This window comes from Pipistrellus hanaki (genome assembly GCF_964339955.1).
Source record: "Pipistrellus hanaki genome assembly, chromosome: 3".
NCBI classification, from domain to species: Eukaryota; Metazoa; Chordata; class Mammalia; order Chiroptera; family Vespertilionidae; genus Pipistrellus; species Pipistrellus hanaki.
In genome coordinates, this window is record NC_140505.1 from 11,982,204 (window position 1) to 12,005,137 (window position 22,934).

Below are 22,934 nucleotides of genomic sequence, written 5' to 3' on the forward strand. Positions count from 1 at the left end.
TAAAGGGCCACATCTGGGGCTATCAATCCATTCAGATGAAAGGCCTACAAACTCTGCGGAGTATATTTTCACCCATCATCCTGACAGATACTAAATAAGATAAAGACCACAGCCTGTCCTGAGGATTCACAGTCCATCTGTCTGACAGTGGCAGGTGTTCTTCCTCTCATTAGTTAACACTGTAGACAGATGTGCCGGAGGGCCGAGGGCTGACCACTCGTGTTGTCTTCCTGAACGCACAGTTTTCATTCATTTTGAGTAGGTCTGTTATTTTTCCTAAAAGCTTCTCTTTGCTCAAATGGACAATAGCGTGCAGGACATCCCCTACGTTCACGGGGCAGGTTTGCGTTTTTTAAAATGTGAAAGTGATCAAAACAATTCCATTACGGCTCACTGAGGGAGGCTCCGCTCTTGTTTTCTCTGTCAGCTGTTGTGTGATGTTCTCCTATAAGCATTTTACCAAGGCTTCGCAGGATCTTCGAGGTGGAGGGGCTAGTGATGTTGAGCAATTGGATACCTTCATGGTTTCAGAAGAGATAAGAGGTTGCAGACAGGTGGGGTTTGCTCAAGGCCAGTCAGCTGCTCATTGGGGGGGAGGGGATGAGGGGGGGGCTCTGTTGAATCTGAGAGCAGCTGCTCTCAGAATCCACCACTGTTGTCATTAAATCATGCGGTGTCATTATCATTCTAACTCTGCATCAGTTCCTTTCCCTGTCAGCTGCCTGTCAATGTGTGTGTGAGTGAGAGAGAGAGAGTGTGTGTGTGTGTGTGCATGTTATATATTTACTAGAGGCCCAGTGCACGAAATTTGTGCATGTGGGGGTACCCTCAGCCCAGCTTGCACCCTCCCCAATCTGGGACTCCTCGGGGATGTCCGACTGCTTTAGGCCTGATCCTAGAGATTGGGCCTAAACTGACATTCGGACATTCCTCTCACAATCCAGGACCACTGGCTCTTAACTGCTTACCTGCCTGCCTGCCTGCCTGATCATCCCTTACTGCCCCACACTGGCCTAGTCACCCCCAACTTCCCTTACCTGGTCTAGTCACCCCTTATTACCCTTCTGCCAGCCTGGTCACTCCAACTACCCCTTCTGCTGGCCTGGTCTCCCCTTACTGTCCCCTGCCAGCTTGGTCACCCCTAACTGCCCCCTCTGCCAGACTGGTTACCCCCAACTGCCCCCACCAGCCTGGTTGCCCCTCACTAACCCCCATGCTGGTCTAGTCACCCCACATAGCCTGTTCGGTCGTCCATTCGGTTGCGATGCTCACTTGGGCTTTTATTATTATAGATATGTATGTAAGTAGACACACACACAGCATACATAAAGGCATGTATAGTTGCCTTGTATGTACTTGTTTAAAAACTCGCCAGGTGTAGATATACCTTGACTTTAAGGGACCGTTTAGTATGTTTTCTAAAGAAATAACAAAATCTGCTCTTTTCAAAAGATTTGTATTTCATTTTGCCTAAAGGGCTTTAAACAAAGGGTAATGAATGACAGCAGTTCTTAGGGAGAAAAAAAGCCTAATAGGAAATTTGAGAGTAGAAATAATCCCACTTGCATTCATCTTCATTATTGATGTGAATAAAATGTTAAGGTGATAATAAATTAGAAAGCAAAGCACACACAATGAAGCCATTTATATGATATAAAAAGTTAAAATAAGATCATTATATAATAATTTATTATAGAAAAGATCTAAAGTAACTAAACTACTGTTTTACTAATTAGGATAAATTCTTCTTTACTCTATAATGAGTATCTATTGTGTTTTCAGCAATAAACGATAACAATGTAGATATAGCAGTGTCATTGTAAGAGTAGGAATGCAAAAATATTTTTAAAGAAAATAGAGCTTAAATGAGAACATTGAAGATTTAGTTCTCAAATCAGGAAACCATTATTTCAGTCCATCTAATTAGTATAATTTCTACACAAACATATATACACAGTGCATACACACATATATTCATGCACACATGCTATTTTTATTTTCAAAAGTAACACATGTATGTACTGAGAGCGTGAAAAATGGCAAGTAAATACTTACTACTTACTATCCCAGAAAACCATCCAGAGAATTAAATAACGTTATCGTAGGCATAAATGGTTGACTTTCATTAACTAAAGTTATTATGTTTCCTATGACCTTACAGTCTTACTTACATTTCTACGAATAATTTATTGTTTTATTATCCCAACAGACCTGTGAGATTGTTTGGACAAAAAAGGAAGCTGAAAGTTACTGGAGTTAAGCAGTTTCATAGCTAGAAAGTAACAAATATATGAACCTAGATCTTCTGTGTTTCATAGTTTTCACTACATTAGGGTTTCATAAGTTCTGGTCTTTTGGGCCAGCAAAATGAACATCATCCAGAAACTTGTTAAAAGCACTTTCTTGGATTCTTACCCCAAACTCTGAGGGTGATGCTGTCATTATATCTCTACTGGTCTGTCTAGCTAAACTCTGAGCACCTTTCAGGGACAATCCTGTTTCTTTCAGAAATTTGAGATCTCTGAGCCCAGCTCAGTTCCTGACACATAGTCAACAGTAAGACTTAGGCAAATGTCAATGTAACTTAAAATGAAAATTTGTAGAAAATGACCTTGTTAGAGAAATGTTATTACTATTAATGTTTGACATGTCTGTTAGAAAGTATATTTTTTATAGTTCTTTTTTTTTTGAGAATAAGAAAAGTAGTAAACAATGTCAGGTTTTTAAGACTTAATAATGTGTATGAGATATATTATATCAGGGCAGATGGTAGAAAATAATGCATAAAGCTCAGAAGAGCTAAACCTCCTATAATTAAGAAAGGAATCAATTAGTATGCTAGTTGAAAGTAGAATTATGTATACTATTCCTAACATATAGTTTAAAGCTATGGTGGTAAGAAAAAATACTGGGCTACATCCGCCTAAAAAGTCAGCTTTAGTTCTAAAATTGGTATTGTGAGTAAACAGCAATCTAATCAAGAAAAAAATTTTCATTCTTAATTGTTACACATTTATTTGGAGGCATATCAGATACCCATAAATTCTAGGTCTCTCAAATTTCACACCAGGACTCTATGGTCTAGAGATAATGTGTATTCTGAATTATGTTTAAATGAATAAATGAGAAACAGCCCCTATATAGTACCCTTCCGAAATCAGAATGCTGCTAAAAGCAAAATTTCCACTGCATAAACATTTTTTTTAAGTTTTGATTATCTTTTGTCAGATGATATAATTGCATAACAATATTTAAGACAACAACTTTTATTGTCCCTTTGCAGACCATCATTCCAATAACGGTTTCATGGTGCTGCATCACAGGAAGAAAATTGTGTACCTCAGCTGCTGCCTCCCTGTGCCCGTAATGAAGTCCCTGTAGTAATATAATTGTATCGACTTAGCAAGAAAGTGGAATTATAATGGACAATATAAAGCCAAGCAAATTGCACTATCAGAAGAGACATGCTGACTTAAGCCCTGTTGACGTGAATGTCAAAAGTACTCTTTTATAATGGCTAAAGTTTGCTTTCTCTAAATTACTCAGCTTCAAACATTAAAATTATGCAGGAAACTCAGTGTTTTGAGTTTTCTTACTGCTGAACTTCCATGATTTAGAAAAATGTTGATGGACTTTATCAATATCCACTTATGCTAACAAGATCCATAAAATAGAAATTCAAGGATAAAAAATAATTATGGAAATGTTTGCATCACAGATTCTGATTCCATTTGTATATTATTTTCCTTTGAGGAATAATACATCTTTTCTCTATTCTGAAAATATATTCTATACATTTATATTTCCTGTACTTTTTGAATTAAGTTTATATACATCAATTAATAGGCTGAACTATATAAAAGCTCTTGAAATCAGCATCATTAAATGAAATGTAAGAAAAATAACATATCAGTGATTTAGTTAAAGGGGGCCTGGATTATTAAATATAGGAATTTCTATAAAACATAATGTTTAGTTGTAACTAGACCTGCTTAGTAATCTTCAGAGGAGAGTGAGTAACAGCTAAAACTAAAATAAAAAACTATAGAATTCCCATTTAATAGATAACTTACTTGATATTATTAAATAATGATACTCCTCTCAATTATTTAGCCATAATTTATAAAGAAAGAAAATATAAAGCAATGAAATAATACATGAAATTTATCAGATGACTTTGGCCTGTTGTCCCTTTTTCTCATTTACTGTTGCATAACTTTGGAATCTCAGCCTGAAATAATGATGATGCAATATCTGTATAAAATAAATGGTATATAAAGCAATCTGTGTGTGTGTGTGTGTGTGTGTGTGTGTGTATGTATGTGTAAGTATAAAGAGAACACACAGTTCAATAAAGGTGTGTATTGGCTTGGCCATGTGTTCCATTTTCATAAATTAAACTTTAAAGCAAATCCTGGCCCACTATTGGAATGTAGAATATAATTGAAAAAGTAAATAATGGAATAAACTATAAAAGAAAAAAATTGTGATTTTAAAAGATAAATGTGAGTAAAATCATAATTTCTTAATTTTAATTAATCTTTATCATACACATAATAGTGCTGTGCATAAAACAGAATATAGAAAACAATGTTTCTTGGCAAATTAAAATTTATTCTTTACATTGTTTAGGAATTCCTTCATGAATTTCCAAAACAGTAGCAATTGCTTTCTTTTGAATTCCTTCATTATTTTTTTCTTGTCTGATTTGGTCTGATTCCAATGATAACATATGGTTTTATTTTTTAATATTATATACTATTGGCCTGGTGCACAAAATTCATGTACATTTGTGCATGGGGAGGTGGGGAGTGTCCCTCAGCCTGGCCTGCACCCTCTTCAATCTGGGACCCCTCAAAGAATGTCCTACTGGCAGTTTACAGGGATCAGGCCTAGACCAGCAATCAAACATCCCTCTCACAATCCAGGACTGCTGCCACCTAACCACTCACCTGCCTGCCTGCCTGCCTGCCTGATTGTCCCTAACCACTCTGCCTGCCAGCCTGCTTGCCCCCAACTAACTGCCCCGCTGGCCTACTTGTCCCCCAATGGACAACTTAAAAATTAGCCTGCTGAATTAGGTCAAATATTCAACTAACTCACCTTTAATGCCTTGATTTCTGGGGGCTAATGTGGCCCCTGGGTCAGACATTCCCCACCCCTGCTTTAAATGAACACCTAGGTAGGTAACCTAATAAGCATGGACTATGCATCCTTTTTCCTCCTTTACATCTCCTTCTTATCCTGACAGAATGGTGATGCTCTCTTATTTGTGTCTCATTCAAAATTAGAGAACAATGAATTGTGCTGAGCAGCCACCACGTTCTTGCTGTGTGCTTCTGCTCATGTTTAGAGCACACCACTTCTTCCACTGAAGTTAAATTCCGTTCAAGAATATTGCACTTGCCTGTGCCCTGTCGTTCTCTAACCTGTTAAAATAAAAAGATTGTATCCAAAACCGGTTTGGCTCAGTGGATAGAGCGTCGGCCTGTGGACTGAAGGGTCCCAGGTTCGATTCCGGTCATGGACATGTATTTTAGTTGTGGACACATCCCCAGTAGGGAGTGTGCAGGAGGCAGCTGGTCGATGTTTCTCTCTCATCGATGTTTCTAGCTCTCTATCCCTCTCCCCTCCTCTCTGTAAAAATCAATAAAATATATAGTTTTAAAAAGATTGTAGAGAACAGATGTATGAAAGCATGCCTAGGCATTTAAGCTATTGTACTCAGGCCACTGTTTCCAGGAGATGGTCTGCTGGAGTCCATCTCAGGGAGGTAAAGTAAGTTCCTGGACGAATACAATTCTAGTTTAGTTTTGCCAATGTTCCTATGTGTAGATAAATAACAAATGTTCTATTTCTAAAATGTACCTCAACCACCTTATATTGTATTTATCTCCCATTCCCATTAATTGGTCCCTCATTAGACGACACCGTTTCCCTTGTTATGCAGTACCTGGGTTCTCCTTCTTCTTGCTTTGATTACACATTTCAGGGTCTGTTTCCTTTAAGAAGACTCACCTCAGGACACATTTTCTTCGTGGAGCAATGATACACAGATTTGACCTCTAATTATTTTCCTCTTATACTTCCCCCCCCACACACACTTGATATTTGTCTATACAGTTTCAATATACAGTCATAAATGGCTCAAAGCAAGCCCAAGGCATAATTTCATCAATCTCATTTTTTTTTATTTTGTTTAAAAATCTTTATCATTGACAGCATTACATATGTCTCCTGTTTTGGCATTTGACCCCTTTTAGTCCACTGCTGTCCCCTGCCTCATGCCTTTACCACACTATTGTCTGTGTTTTTGGGTTATGCATATATGTATACAAGTTCTTTGGTTGATATATTCCCACCCACACCTTCCCTCTGAGGTTCCATGGTCTGTTTCATGCTTTTGTGTCTTTGGATTTATTTTGTCAATCAGTTTATTTTATGGAAAAAGGAAATAGAGCACCATCTCATGTCCGTGTTTATGAAGAGAGCAGACAGAAGCTAATAACTATCCTGGTATAGGTTTATATGCTTCTTCAATATGCTTTTATATTGTTACTAATTATGCATGTGAACATAAATTTTGTGTGGGTATAAACACACACACACACATTTATTTGTTACATTTAACATATTTTTTGTCATCTATGGATGTTAATGCATGAAGACCTAATTCAGTTCATTTTAATTATGTTTTTCTATTCTAAACAATGATAGTTTTATATATATTCATTCCCCTATCAAAGGAAATTTGTGAGAGTTTTTCAATATTTTAGTGTTGCAAAACATTATTTGAGCAAGTTTTGTAATACCAGGGTTCCTGTAGTATGCATACAGGGAAATTCTAGGATATAGGATGATACATCTTCAACTTAACAGATTTTTAGAAAATGCTCTCCAAAGTGAGATACCAATTCATTCTCCTACTAGTGTTTTTGAGAATTTCTATTTCACCACATTTTCCCCAGCACTTGGTAATTTTAGTAACTTCAAATTAACTGTATCTCTGGGTCCATTTCTGAAATTTCTATTATATTTCAGTGGTTTATCTTACTACTTCTGAATCAGTAGCACACTGGTTGAATATAAGTTTATAAAAAATCTTGATATCAGGTACGGTAAACACTGTTTTTACTCTTTCAAACATTTCCCCCTATCTTTCCTTCATCGATATGAATTCATTTCCATTTTGAAGTAGAAAATTAGTTTACTATAATTCAATATTAGAAAAATAATTCAGTGGACAGATATGGGTGCAATCTTATTCTGAGACAACAAAATTAATTTTTATAAATATAACTGTAAACCATCCTCTCTTATTTTAGAATTATTCATGTGTTCTATATGTTGGTTATCTAGAAGTCACTGTCATATTTTCTTTCTCATGCAGCTTAAGTTTCTTCAAATATGCTTCACAAGTTTTGCATTCCCGTTCTCTTGCTTTTTCTTTGCTCAAAATGCCACCACCCAAGCATAGTCTATATTTACTCAAATGCTAAAGGTTATAAGCTAGCTTCAGATACTTCTGGTAAGCCACCTGATATCATATCCAAAGAGTGAATATTTTCTCCTTCGAATTTCTAGAGCATCTCTTCCATGGAATTTATCAAAAGACCCATAGCAGGGCCTTTAAGAACTAACCACCTCCTTAGTCCTCCCTACTGTTTATGCTTGAGTCCTCTGTGTTGATTTCCATTAAAACATCCAATTTCTACTCAGTTCCTATAAACTCAGGTGACCTCACTATCATGGATTTAGCCCATTTAATTTTCAGATAGCCTAGTTAGAAAACTATTCCTTTTGGTATCTCTGGTATCTTCCAAATGTTAACCACTTCCTACAAGCTACACATTTATATAGCAAGCATGCTATTTCTTCAATATTATTCTTTAAACCAGCTTACTACCTCTACCTCAGTAAACCTACATTTAAAGGACATTTTAGGTGGACATAGTGAATTGGAACCAGTTCTATCTGCCAAAGGATAAAAGGGAGGATGTGCCACTTTCACCTGCCACAAGACAACAAACAAAGTTATCATCCAATTAGAGAGGTGATATGTAGCTGAGAACTTTTCCAATAGATTTTTTGGGGTGTGTGCAAGGGTGGCTGGAAATTAGGAATGTGCTTACTAGCATAAAAATGACTTTCTATGTGACATGCTAAAAAGGCTTGGAAACAAATGTAAAAGAACCAGTGGCCCAGTGCACGGATCCGTGCGTATTGAAAGGAAACTAATCAGAAGAAAGGTTCATGCGGTAATTACGTTACTGCAAAAAATTATTTGTCAAAATAATATATATAATATAATATATAATAAAGACCTAATATGCTAATTAGACCGAACAGCGGAACAACCTTCCAGAAAGACCAGTGGGTGGGGGTTGGGGCTGCAGCCAAGGTGGCCAGGGCTGCTAGGAAGCAGCAGAGGTGGGTGTGGCTGAGAGGCCTATCCTTGCATGAATTTTGTGCAAAGGGCCTCTAATAATATTATAAAATTAAAACACAGGTGTGATTGGTGCCAGTGAGAGCTTTATATGTACTGCGCATGTGCAGGCCAACATTTATTTTTAAATTGCCAGTGTGTATCATATGTACCTGCAGGTTGGTTGGATGGTCGGAAGGATGGATGGATGGTTGATCACTTAGCCTTTCATATATATAGGCATATTTCTCTTCATATGAGTCAAAGATGTTTAATGCCATGACTACCCTTGTTACTTAAAACAATTGTCCTACCACCAGTAATACAAATCTCAAATTAAGAAAAGCACAGCTTATATTCATTTACCTGTTGGTTTATGATTTTGGAGGCAGTGTTGTATATATTTAAATCTATTAAAGTCCTATGTACTAGATATTTAGTAAATACTAGTTTGGAAAGTAGTTTGACATAGTTAAGAAAGTGAAAACATCAGCAACAACTCCCACATCTATCTTCAGACCTGAATCTAAAAATTAATTATCTGCTCATTTGTAAGTGTGTTGACTTTTGGAGCTTTGAATGTTTAATTACTGAAATGGGACTTTGAAGACTCACTTTTACAGAGTGGTATAGATGAATAAACGTGATAACCTATGAGAAGGACTGGCTCTGTGTTTACCCATAGACAGTGCAGGATCTAGCTGAGAAAGTGAGTTCAGGGATTGAACGGTGCCTCTTACATTTCTTGCCCTCACTAACTCTTTTGCCTAGTAGCTCTTGGAGAAATTTCTAACCTCCCCAGGATTATTCTCTTTATCTTATATAAAAAGGAAAATAATAACAGCTTCCCTCTCTGGGTCGTGGCTAAGATTAAATGAGTTAATCCTTACTGGGGCATTTGTGTCTGGCACATGAAATTTCTATGCAATCATTTTGCTGTTATTATTGTCATTTCTAACAATTCCCGCTTTTCCCCTTGAATGAGGATCAATCAGTGTTAAATATGCTATTCCTTTTTAACTGAAAATAATTCCCTCTCATTGTGTCGTAGAACATAATTTGAGCTGCTATGAATAAAAATGAATTACATCATTTTTCATTTTCAGATTAAATAGGAACACTTAGCCTTTTAGTTTAGGAATATAACCAAATACGGATGGTCATAAACATATCTGTCTAGTAGGAAGCACTAAAATGTTGTTAAAATGCAAAATTCTGTAGATCAATACTGTATCATGGAAACAATTTAGCGAATAAGCACTATGTAGTTTATCATTCAATCAGATAATGTTTCAAATTAATTTTAATATGTGAATTTTTGCTTATTCAAAGCAGAGTTTCAAGTGTTTTAAACAATTGGATGGTTTTAATTTTTGTTTCTTTTTCTATTCATCCCAACCTATTTTTTTTCAAACGTACTATGTGCAATATGTAAGTAAATAAAGAAAATGTATATATATGAAGAATAATATTGGCTACTCATGTTGTCAGTTATTCTTAGAACCAACAATTGACATATTTTTAGACATTTGTTTTATATTCATTTAGATGAACTCCCCTATCTGTGCTTTTTCTTGATTGTGAACAAAGTACTTTTAAACCAACTAAATGGAATTTACAAAGATTATCAAGGCCTTTTCAGATCACCCTATAAAAGCTTAAATTAAGTATTGTGACTTGGAATATAGCTTTCCAGAACTCTGGAGAGAATGCATTTTTAAAAAATAAATAAATATTTTGTAAAAATGCAATCAGAAAACAATTTATACATTGGGAAAATCTGCAAACAATACTACGCAGGCTTTGGAGAGAGCACTTTGCTCACCACACAGAGGAGGGATGGGGATGGTCAGATGGAGACAGGAAAGCAAGCTCTGTGCAGCCAGCTGGTCCTCTGCCCTGTGGAGGGGTGTTGAGAGTGCAGGGGAGAAAAATACTTTTGTCTACTCTTTTGAGTTCTTGGCTGAGGGCCCTGTAATAAAGTACAGGTTACCAGAGAAAACCAAAGAAACATTTATTAATATGTAAAAATCTAATGTATGAGTGGGAAATACCCAAAGAAAAATGAGTAACTCCCAGAAGTGGCTTAACATTCAGGCATAAATGCCTGTTTGAAAGGGAAAGGGAAGGGGTGATGTAGGCCTCTTATTGAAGAGTAAAGATTCTTAGGGGAGATGAGTGGGCCCTTATCAGAACAGATGGGAGGTATGATCTTCTGTGGCAGGTGTGTCTGGGTGTGAAGTCAGATTCCAGTCTCTTCTCCTGACACGAGTCAGGCCTCCCTGGTTGATGACACTCCTGGGGAGGGATCTGTGACAACCTAGTTCCTCTGGGAGAACTGACTTTAAGCAGATAAGGGAGCTCAGAGAAAGCCTTTCCTGGCATTTGCTGTTTCTCAAGTGCCTACAGATCAAACTAATCTACACACTGAAGTGGTATATTTTGGGCTGGCATATTCTGCTACTTTCATAAGCTAAGACAAGAAACAACCATATACAACAGAAAATAATAGAAGGAAGAGGATAACATATACATCCTCCAACAAAACTCCTCAGCTAACTAAACCAGTCAGTTTATCTTTAGTTTCTTAACACATGTAGTGAGAAGAGGCTGCTTTGTGGCTTGTTTTCCATCTCTGGTGGAAAGGCAGCAAATACTCCTGATGTAGGTGAGCTCAGCCAAGGCCAGTGTGAGTGATGACAGGTGTGTCATCCATGTTGCCTGCTGGCTTCTGTCCTCATGTACATCAGGGAGAACGTGGAAGGGACAGGGCCCTTCATGGCGACTGTTCACTCTTCCTTTTTACATCCTTCCTTCTTGCTACTGGTTGCTGAACTGGTCTGCATTTCCTCTCTGCTTCTAACCTGTTATATCAAAACTGGGCCTTGCCAGGCTGGATGGTTCAGTGGTCGAGCATTGACACGTGAAGCAAGAGGTCACTGGTTCAATTCCTGGTCAGGGCACATGCCAAAATATGAGCTCAATTCCCAGTAGGGAGCTTGCAGGAGGTAGCCAGTTGATGTTTCTTTCTCATCAGTGTTTCTATCCGTCTCCCTTTCTCTCTCTCTCTAAAAAATTAGTAAAATCATTTAAAAAAATGGGCTATATATTTTTTTTATTATTCATTTAAAACCTAAATAATTCAAGAAAGGTGAAGGCTCATTTTTGGCCCAAATGCTCTGTCTTCACCCAGGTAGTCAACATTTAGTAATGCTAAGAGTAAAAGCTTAATTTGGCTGGATTACGTTGTTCTTGATAAGGTCATCTTTTGTTTAATCAAGTTAAAGCAGGAAATTCTAAATTAAAGCATATTCTTTATGAATCTTCTCTTTCCTCAAAAATAAACTAAACCAAAAACAGAACTCACTAGAAAACTGTGCACCAAGGCAAATTTGACTACACTATACATCATTTAAACTAATCTGGCAAAATGGAACTAAGGTTGTCAAAGTTGGGAGGAAAATGACTTTCAAGAGACTATTTTGAAATTAGTTTGCAGAATGTTTTATACACGGTGACACTTTCCCGTGAATCCTCAGGGCTAGAAGCCATACTCTTATCTTTGTTTCACCGAGTTTTTCTACTAACTGTTAAGAGCCAACAAACTTTTGTCTTTTCTCTGATTCTCTTTGTTACCATTGTTCTTTAAACACGTTTTTGCTGTTACTCTTTATTACTTTAAACAGTATGGGATTTCCACTGGCCCAGATGAGCTTTCCAGCTGTGTTTCTGGCAAATTTGTTTTTTCCTTAAAGATTTTTCCTTTCCCCCTGCTGTGTGTGTGTGGCCTCGCTTGCCAGCGGGCTCCTCCTGCCTGCAGTCTTAGTGTGTCAGGGTCCTCACGGCTGTCTCTGTCACTTTACCTCTTAGAGCTGATACACCTGAGTGGACAAAGACTCGCCAGCCTCCAAAATTGCTTTAATGGCTAAGTTTTTTCTATTAATAATACAAGAGAGGATCTGAGAATTGAGTTACTTCCATGTTAGGAACCTAAATCTAAGTCAGTGCCTTAATAAAGGCCAACAATGGTGATTGAGTTTTATTCAATAAATACTGAGGCGTTACTTCCTATATAAAAGCACCCAATTAGAGAGAGCATGTAGAATAGCTAAGAATGACTGACCAAAGAAGCTCTCTTTCAATGTCAGCGTTTTTATAAAACGTTTATTCACCTGGGAATATGTCTCCCTTTTCATGCCTGTTCAGGTTTTTTTCTCCTGTCACTCTTGGCTAGAATCCTCTCTACTTCCTATCCCTTCGGACTCAGATAACATCTTTCATCCTCTTGAAATTCAGTGGCTAGGCTGCCTCTTTTCTGGGCTGTAAAACCTAAGGACAGCATTTTCCATAAACCAACAGGAAAAATATCCATTCCCGATAGACTTTTTTTTTTAATAGCTAACTTTATGGTCATGCTGGAATGTGCCTTTGAGAATTAAGTATCATAGTTAGGGTGAAGTTTGTATCACCATGGTCAGTGGACTTTACCGTCTTAGTTTCAGTCTCCCTCAACTTTAGGAGGTTTGGAGACTCATTTTCTGGGCTTGGAGACTCATTTTCTGGGAACAGAAAAAAAAAAAAAATTCCTTTCTGCTGTGTAAAGTTCATACCGTATAATTTGGACACTAAGCATTTTGTTTTTTAAAAGTCATAGTTCATTCATTTAAAACAATTCCAATGCAAATACTTACTTACACACAGCACTTAAGTAGGAAACCATTAGCTAAGGAGTGGATGATACATTTTAAAGCATTTTTACCATTTAAAACGGGAAGGACACTTGAGCATCTTACTTTTCTACTCCTGGCCTGCTCTTGTATAAGTCAGTGCAATATTCATTTGAGAGCAGAGAAAACTGGGGCAAGAAAAGCTAAGTGAGTTGCCCTAGGAGCACAGAGCAGAATGGCCAGGCTGGGATTGCAGTTGGGCACATAAATCTGAGACTGCATTTAGTCTAGCGTGCTCCATCCCTGTCTGAACAAATAACTGACAGTCGTAGTGCTAAATCTACATGATCAGCACTTAATGAACAGTGACACCAACGTGACATTTACCACTTCTTCTGGAGTACGGCTACTCTCAGGAGGGTAAGAGGTTTCGGAGCTGAAGGTTCCGTTTTTATGGTCACAGGGATGTTGCCTAGTGCTACTTAAATGTGCCAAGTGCCAGCTCCCTGACCAGAAATTAAAATCAGTTTTGCAAATGGTTGAGCTTATTTTCTAGGAGACACATGCTTCTCTTTTATGTTCTTATTCCCCATAACAGGGGACACAAGGAACAAGTCTAAGCAGAAATTAGATACTCGATTTATAGTTTAATATGTAGAAATCAAATGAGTGAGTGAGATAAATACTTTGCTGTTTCCTTCCAGTCTTTGTGCTTACATCTCTGCATTATACCCAGTGTTTCTGTGAGTAATACTGTAAAATGGTTAATGCGAGATTTAAAAAAAACAATTGTATAAATTATATCACTTCCAATATAAAATTGGGTTCTCTTTACAGCTTTAACATCAGATTGGCAATTTAGTGGTAAAATCTGAACTTTAGGTAATAGGTCCTCAATACCTGGAGCTTGTACTAACTTCCTTTTTTACAATAAAATATATTTTTATTGATTTCAGAGGGGAAGGGAAGGGAGAGAGAGAAAGAAACATCAGTGATGAGAGGGACTTATTGATTGGCTGCTTCCTGCACGCCCCACTCTGGGGAATCAAGCCTGCAACCTAGGCATTTGCATTGTTGTGGAATAGAACTCTGACCTCCTGGATCAGAGGTCAATGCTCAATCACTGAGCCACTCAGGCCAGGCACTTGTACTAACTTTTTAATGTCCACATGTTTTTTGTGCAAAATTGGAGAGTCTATTCTTGGTAAAACTCAGATTGTGGAAAAACTCACCCCCAGACTTCTCAGCTCACTGCTGTTTTTTTTGTTTTTGTTTTTGTTTTTGTTTTTTAATATATTTCATTTTTTACAGAGAGGACAGGAGAAGGATAGAGAGCTAGAAACATCGATGAGAGAGAAACATCGACCAGCTGCCTCCTGCACACATCCTACTGGGGATGTGCCCGCAACCAATGTACATGCCCTTGACCGGAATCGAACCTGGGACCTTTCAGTCCACAAGCTGACACTCTATCCACTGAGCCAAACTGGTTTTGGCAGCTCACTGCTGTTTTAAGGTTGAATCCTTTCTCTTTTCCAGTCATGAAGATACAAATCTGTGGCAGGGTCACTTGGTCATCCTTTCCGATATTTCCCCCTAACAAAACAGAAAACAGGGAATTCCTTTAATCACTCCTATTTCTACCCTTAACCAGCAGCAATCTGAAACATTTATCTTATGCTTTATTATCGCCCTTGACCTCTTATTTTCTTCCCCCCAAATAGTAGCAGAGGTTGAATCATCTTTAGCCTTTCCTGTCTATCTAAAAAGATGTCTCAGCACCACCTGTCCCCTCTTCAGGCATCTGAAAAATTGAACCACAGCACAGTTAGTTTTTGCCTATGCCCCTGTGAATTCTCCATGTCAGAATTCTAGAGTATGAGCTGGAGAACTAGTCTGTTTGGGTATTACCTTCGCTAGTGGGACCCAGATGCTTGGGTAATTCATCATTGTCTCCAGTTCCTCCACCACCACACCTCCAAGAATGCATAACTCAACTCTTGGTTTCAGCTTTGTCACCTAAAATTAGCTCCCTACTAAGTGTCCTTATTTCCTTTTCACTCTACCTCCCTTTATATAGACGTGCACTGGCCCCTGATTTAATACTCCAACACCTGACTCCATACTCTCATGTGAAATCCCATTTTTGCTCTTCTTTCCCCTTCAACAAATGGTCCACATTCTTCACTTCTTTATTTTAAAATTTTAGTTAGACCACTCTAATTAGGCTTTCAATACTTAAAGATCTGTTTTACCTTTCAGCTTAGACGACTTCCATTAGTTCAGTCTCATCTCAGGTACCCCTTCTTCTAGGAGGTATTCCCTTTTTACTATAATTAAAGTAGTCTTCCCATTATAGTACCTTGTCTATTATCTTCATAGAATCTATCACAATCTAATACTATATATGATTTGTATAATTTATCTGTTATATTTATTTTATTTGTATATTATTATATTTATTATCATTTCCAGAGTATGTTACAATTTGATATATTTTCTATTTCTTTATTGTGTTTTCTCCAAATATGTGAAATTCATGAGTGGAACAATATTGAACTCTACCTGCACCTAGTTGTCACTAAATACATATTTTGCCAAGGGAAGACCCACTTCTGCCTAGACTCTCAATTACTATGCCCTTCTCTGAATATTTATATAACATAAATAAGGACACTTGTTACATTGGAATCATTAGTATGTTCCTTTGGTCTTAGTATTTTGTACTACTGCCTCCTCTTGTGAGGCAAGGGGGAAATAGCCAATGAGCTCTGCTACTCTAGTTAATATCTCTGACATTCCCTCCAGCTCAGTAGACTTCACCAGAATTTCTTAAGGTCATTCCAGAACATTTCATTCTCTCCTAGTCTTTATTTGCAATACTATTAAATTTACTGAACAAAATAGCCCTTCCTGAAAACCAGATTTCTCATATCTTTACAGAAAAATGAATTTACAAGGTCTAATTCTATTTGACCAGGCATCTCTCATATAACCATGTAACATGTTGGAAATTTTATTCACATTATCAATATTTTGAAAATATATTTCTTCATAAAGAAACTGCAAAGTCCAAATTTAAATCTGACTTTATCTAATTTACAATGGGTTATAAGTAAGTCTTTTTGCCTTACTGTGAATAATACTCATCTTGATCCAAGGAGGTGAAGATTTTGTTGCTATTAAGTAAGAAAAACTCTATTTTAGAAGTCATTTGAGTATAATGAATGCTCTGTCAGAAATATGGTATGAAATGGAATTGCAATAGTAAGATGCAGAAGGTAGTAATTACTTTAAGTACCCAGGAGGAGTGTGCACAACCTTGAACACCAAAGGAATTTCAAAGAAAGGTTTTTAAGGATATTGAATTCATATTGCAATGGAGATAGAGTGGACTGAGCCAGAGAGCTATCTCAGTACAAGGTATTTTCTCTCAGGGAATTGTGACCATCACTCCCTCTCCTTTCAGGAGACCTGCTTAGCTGTTCTGAGAAAATTAGTATCTCTGCAATTACAGATTTTTTTTTTTTTTAGAATGACAATAGCACTTGGTGAAACAATGCTCTGTATTACTTATAAAGTCTCATAATGCCAAGGCACCAAGATATTTTAGAATACGCTCAATACTTGAAAATGGATCAACATTTTATATCTTAGGCAAAGGCTGTAAAAGTTTCAAATTTAGGATTTTAGGATTGTTTCCTTAATCTGTTAGAGGTGTATGCTGTTATTCTTTGCTGGTAACATCACTGCACTGTACCAGCAACTACAACCTTTTGTGATCTTGAAAAACCATCTGTGAGATTTAAGAAATGAAGAACCTTTTAAAGAAAACATTTTGCAATGTACATGATCTAAAGTATTTTGTGCTGAAGAAGGTATCAATATATAAAGTAATAATGCTAAATTTATCTTTAAGCTGAAGTAATAAAATATCTTTCATTAAATAACAAAATATGTCATGTTTTCTAGACAACCTTTTCTTGGCCTTTTGTTATCCAATTGACTCTTTATAATTGTTAGAGGCATTTGCTATGTTTTTCTGGATCTCTTGGTTTTCAATCAAAATTGAAACTAAAAACCTATTGCTGAAAGATCCTTTTCTTTGTAATTTGTGTTTGTTTTATTTCAGAGACCTAATGCATTTTTTATTTCTCTTGAAGTTCACAGTAATCTCCACTTTATGTCTAAATATAAATTGGAGAAATAGAGGATTGTAGGAAGGAAGTGTACTTTACTATGGGATTAGAGGCAATGCGTGATTGACTTAACTCCCATTTGATGTGTCATTTTTCAGAGAACAATGACAATAGTCATGTATTGCATGTTTTAAAAATTCTTTTAGCACCATTTGAAAACTGCTGCATTTTAGGATAATATAGCATATTGTTTCATTCTTTCAGAGTTCAGTTTCATTCTGATAGCTCATTGAAATAGAACTAAAATAAATAACCCACAAAGTTGTAAAGAAAAGTTTTCATTAAATAATTATACTGTATAATTCCAAATAAAAGCATATTTTCTTATTTTCATAAGTTCTAGCAAAAGCACTGTTGATTTATTAAATCACATACACCGAGCTACTTGTGTACTGCATTTTTAGATAAAGACATAACAATACCTTGTCATACCATGGTCTTTGTCTACCCTAAATAACATTTTTATTTTTATTTTATTCCAAGGATATCTTGAATGTTCATAGAGTTGTTGGATTTTGGACAACTGGAAGTAGAATTGAGTATCTTCGGAGACTCCTGAGAGAGAAGGCTACTGTTAGAGTTAGACAAAGCTGACTGAAAATACTACATATCTTAGAGATATAGAATAATTAAATAGCTCTAAAGGGCTGTATTGTTGATAATGAGTTGAGGGGATTTTTAATATCTGAACCACATTTAATTAAATGAATTAACCTAGTTTGATTACATAGCAATAATGATGTGAGTGCTCACTACCTATTATTTTTAGGTATTTTGTGTCTTTTGATTAAGAAAACAAAACAGTGGCTTTGATTTTGAATGCTTTTCTTTTCCTTTTTGCTCTCCAGATGACACGAGAACAATACATACTAGCAACACAGCAGAATAACCTGCCAAAGGTTGAGAATGCACAACTGTACCCTGTGGGCATTTATGGATGGCGAAAGAGGTGCTTATACTTCTTTGTCCTTCTGCTGTTGGTTACCATGATAGTTAACTTAGCCATGACAATTTGGATATTGAAAGTTATGAATTTCACTGTGGTAAGTACCACCATGATTTTATTTTACATCTATTGCTTTTGGTTCAAAGGCCATCCAACTGCTATTTTTTAATTGAAAGTTATTCATTTTCATCTTTACATGTATTTATCTTGAAATTAAATTCCAAAGGCTGACATATGTAGTCTTAAGACTACATTCAATATGTATATTCATTAAATACATCTGACGTTACTACCTACCATTTAAGTGTGGGAAATTTATGTAACCAGACAGTACAGCACATAGGTTCAATAGAAATTTAGAAAACGTTTAACCAATACACAGGAACTATTGCTTGCTCTACCTGGGCATCTGTGAAATGAGTCTGGTATTTCATGATAATATTAGATGATATTTCACAATATACATCAGAAATCACAAGTATCTTTGAAATTCTTCATATACAGTATTTGCTTTTCTGTATATACTGCATGTTCAAACTTAATCTTTGGAATTTTGCTGGGCTGCATGAACCAATGTCTATAATTGTTATCAGATGGTAACTTCATTTTTTTAGTATAGGTATGATAAATAAAAGACAAACTAGAAATTAAATCAATTTTATAAAGATTAATAACCTAAAATAAAATAATTGTATAACTCATTGATGAATTTAGAATATGTACAATAGACCTATTAGCATGACTTTTCTGGAAAAAAGTTCTCTGCATCAGCAAAGTATAGGTTAGTTCAATTTATATTTTCTGGCTAGATTCTTAAAGTTTTCTATTCTGCCCTTCAACCTTTTGGCTTTTATTTAGAGACTGAAGATACCTTCACAGCCAGGCAGGGATCTTTCACTTGCTGACCAGACTGCTATTTTTTAGAACTCTGCAACCTCAGGGCAAAAGGAAAGCTGGTATTTAATTTCACTGATCTTCCTATATTGGATATCATTTTTTTTAAATGAAAGAAAAGAAAACACACACACAAAAAAAACCCCTCTGCTGTGTATTGATTTAGCTAGAGTAATTTCTTTCTAACTTCACTAACAGCTAACTATAAGTCGAAACAGAATCTCAAAGGGCAAAATGAGCCAGCATCGGTCCATAGTGCAGGGCACTGCGGTTGGATGCAGAAGGCGCCGGCGAAGGCAGGTGGCCCACCCTTCCAGAGAGAAAATGGCCACGCCTGTGCAAAAAAAATCAATAAAATATATTTTTAAAAAAAAAGCAAATCATGATATAACAGCATATGCTCATAGAGGAAAAGAAGCTGAGAAAGGGCTCCATTTTATTCAAATCAGTGCAAATTTGGAAGGTTTTTCATGAAAAATGAAATGGAAGAGTAAAACAGGATGGGCAGGAATCAGTATGTTCTAGGATTTGAGAAATTACCAGTGTTCTAGACATGGGTACATGTTCAGGATCATTGATCCAGGCTTGAGCCTGTGGATGGATGTGAGGGTTACTAGGCTAGCTGTTGCTTTCTAAGACTCCGGTGATACATCTGAGTCATTCCTTCATCTCAAGAGTTGGCTCAGTCAGTCCTGTCCTCTCCTCTTCCCCTATACAGGCTTAGAGATATTTTGGCACAGATGTTACTAATTCTACTCCTACCTTCTCTTCCTCTTAGCTCTGGGCCTATCTTCTCTTACTAGTTGTCTGGGTTTCATTAATGAATCATCTATCACATTAGTAGGGGCAATGTGTATATTTCTGAAGATTCTTCTATGCTCTGGTAACCATCAGTCAAACTTGCAATGGCTGACAGCAAGCAGTTTTCTCAAACTCATTATCTTAATTACCCCTCCCCCCAACAAAAAGTAATTAATAAAAATAAGAGTAGTTTTTTCTCCAGGTTTTCAAATTTTGAGCCTTTGATTTCCTCTACCAAGAAGCATCTTTCAAAACCTCATGAAAGATATGATCAACTCTCACTTCAGGGGCTTTGATCCCACTCAGGGCCCAGGCCACAGGATTTTTTAGAGTCAAGCCATGTAAGCTTCTCAAGCATATTTAAATTAATTAGGAAAATAGACTTAAATGCATAATTACATGGCTGCATACATCAGGCTCCCAGTGTCTAGCCCCAGGCTGAGGCCAAGGCTAGATAAGCCATTCAAGGAAAATAATTGAAACAATCACCTTTGTCCTCAGGATCCATGCAGGCCTCAGGGTGTCTGTCGCATATGGAGCGATCTAATTTGAACCTCAGCTGGCAGAATAGTAAATGTCATCATATTCCTGGGGATAATGAAAAAGAGTCTATTTCCATAGGAGGCTTGATATTTGTATATATGATTTTTAATTTGGGGCATATCTCACTTATTTTGAAATTAAAATTGTACTATTCTATACCCAAAATAGAAGACTATCCTTCCTTCAGCCATCTAAGCTAATTGTATGCAGCTAAAATAAAATAAAAGATAAACTTGTAACTACTCCATCAAATTTATCTTTGTAAGGTAACATATTCCCTGTCTCACTGCAGTAATTCATAATTCAGAGAAATTCCAAATTACTTAAGTAGTTGCAGAATTTAGTGGTCCTAAATACTACATATCAGATTAAGTTGTATGTACTTGAAAAGTGTGAAATAATGTGTAATCTTCTTATATTAGAGCAGTAAAAAAAATCAATTTTATCTTTTCCTTGGTACATTAGGATTGTATCTGTCTCTAGAGTGAATAGCAAAACCACTTGCCACAATATAGTAAGAAGTAGTAAATGATGTGTAAGTTGTCTGGAGATTATTATTGATCTGCACAAAATGTGTATCTTTCTTATTTTAACTGTTTTTCCATCCAACAGATAAAAAAAAATATGTGGCTGTGAACAGCTTTTATTTGAAAAAACTAGGCATGTTATTGTTATCAAAATATTGTGTTTTCAGCACAGCAAAGGTAGCTGCCAACCTGTTTTACAATACCTCATGAAGTCTATCCTTATGGCCAGTATTATACATGATCTGTGTGGTTGATGTGATTTTTTTTTCCTGTTTTTCATTTTGTGGGAAATAAAATCACTCTGCTATTGAGATATTCAACTGCACAGAATGAAGAAAAAGGAAATTAGTTTATACTATAGAGTGAAACACATGGATATAAACACCAGGCCAGTGTGGCTCAGTGGTTGAGCATTGACCTATGAATCAGAGCTCATGATTTGATTACTGGTCAGGGCACATACCCAGGTTGCAGGCTCAATATCTGGAGGGCGGCATGCAAGTGGCAGTAGATCCAGAATTCGCTCTCATCATTGATGTTTCTATCTTTCTCTCCCTCTCCCTTTCTCTCTGAAATCAGTAAAAAATAATTAATTAATTAATTAATTGATTAAAGTATGGATTCTGGCACCTGACCATTGGGTCCACATCCAGCTTTTATAGTTTACTAGCTATGTTACCTGGGCAAGTTATTTTAACTGTGGCTGTTTGCCATTCTGTAGAATGGGTGCAATGTTATTATTTACTTCGTTAGATTGTTGTAGAAATCAAAATTGAAGTAGTAAAAATTTCTTAGATGTGTCTGGCATGTCCAAACAGCTATGTAACAGTTGTTACTATTACTCTTACTCATTTTGCTTCACAATTATTCTAGACATCATGTGATTTAACTTGAATTTTCTATTGAGCATAAATCATCCTAGACACAAAGGAGGTGTATTAAGCAAAAGATTATAAATAGACTAGTGTTTGTAATCATGTTCATTCTAATGACATGCCTAAAGCTTAAAAGAATGAGTGTGTTGCCAAAACCAGTTTGGCTCAGAGGATAGAGAGTCAGCCTGCTGACTGAAAGGTCCCAGGTTCGATTTTGGTCAAGGGCATGTACATTGTTTGAGGGCACATCCCCAGTGGGAAGTGTGCAGGAGGAAGCAGATAGATGTTTGTCTCTCATTGATGTTTCTAGCTTTCTATCTCTCTCCTTTTCTCTCTGTAAAAAATATATATATATATATATATATATATATATATATATATATATATATATATATATATAATTATTATTATTATATTATATTGATTTTTTTTAAAGAATGAATTATCATGGCTGGCATGTACACATAAGGAACTATCTGGCATTGAAATTGGGACTCAAAAGAACTGTTGGCCCAGAAAGAAACTCACTATAGACTGATTCATTTGTAGCTCAGCATAACCATATGGCTTGTTGCAGTTCAGGTTTTTACAAGGGTATTTCGTGGATCACATGATTTCACACATCTAGAGGAAATAATGAACAACACAAACAGACCCAGAGAAAGAGAACCAGCGATCAGACTCTCAAACCTCAGAGGGAAAGTAAGGGAGGATGGGGGTAAGGGGAAGAGATCAACCAAAGGACTTGTGTGCATACATATTCTCTCTCATCGATGTTTCTAGCTCTCTATCCCTCTCCCTTCCTCTCTGTAAAAAATCAATAAAAATATATATATATTTTTTTAAAAAAAGAATGACTGTTAGAAATAGGTAGCCAGAGGGCATTATGGCTCAGTGATGTCAAGTAGCAATATGACCTCCTGTGAGTTACTTAAGCTCTCTAACTCCACTCCTTTCTTCATCTGTAAAATGGTTAAAGGCACTGATCCACAGAGATATGAGAAGTATTAAGTACCTGAACATTTGTAAAATGTGTAAAATTGAGCCACAGAGTAAG

At 36.4% G+C, this 22,934-nt stretch overlaps 1 protein-coding gene across 2 annotated transcripts in view; it reads left to right on the forward strand.

The window, feature by feature from the left end:
- Positions 1 to 22,934, forward strand: part of SGCZ (sarcoglycan zeta) — a 589,790-nt gene that overhangs the window by 385,528 nt on the left and 181,328 nt on the right. For both annotated transcript variants that reach the window (XM_084877019.1, XM_084877020.1), the window contains exon 2: positions 18,140 to 18,334. In XM_084877019.1, the coding sequence (XP_084733145.1) occupies positions 18,140 to 18,334 (195 nt within the window). The remainder of the gene's footprint in view (positions 1 to 18,139; positions 18,335 to 22,934) is intronic.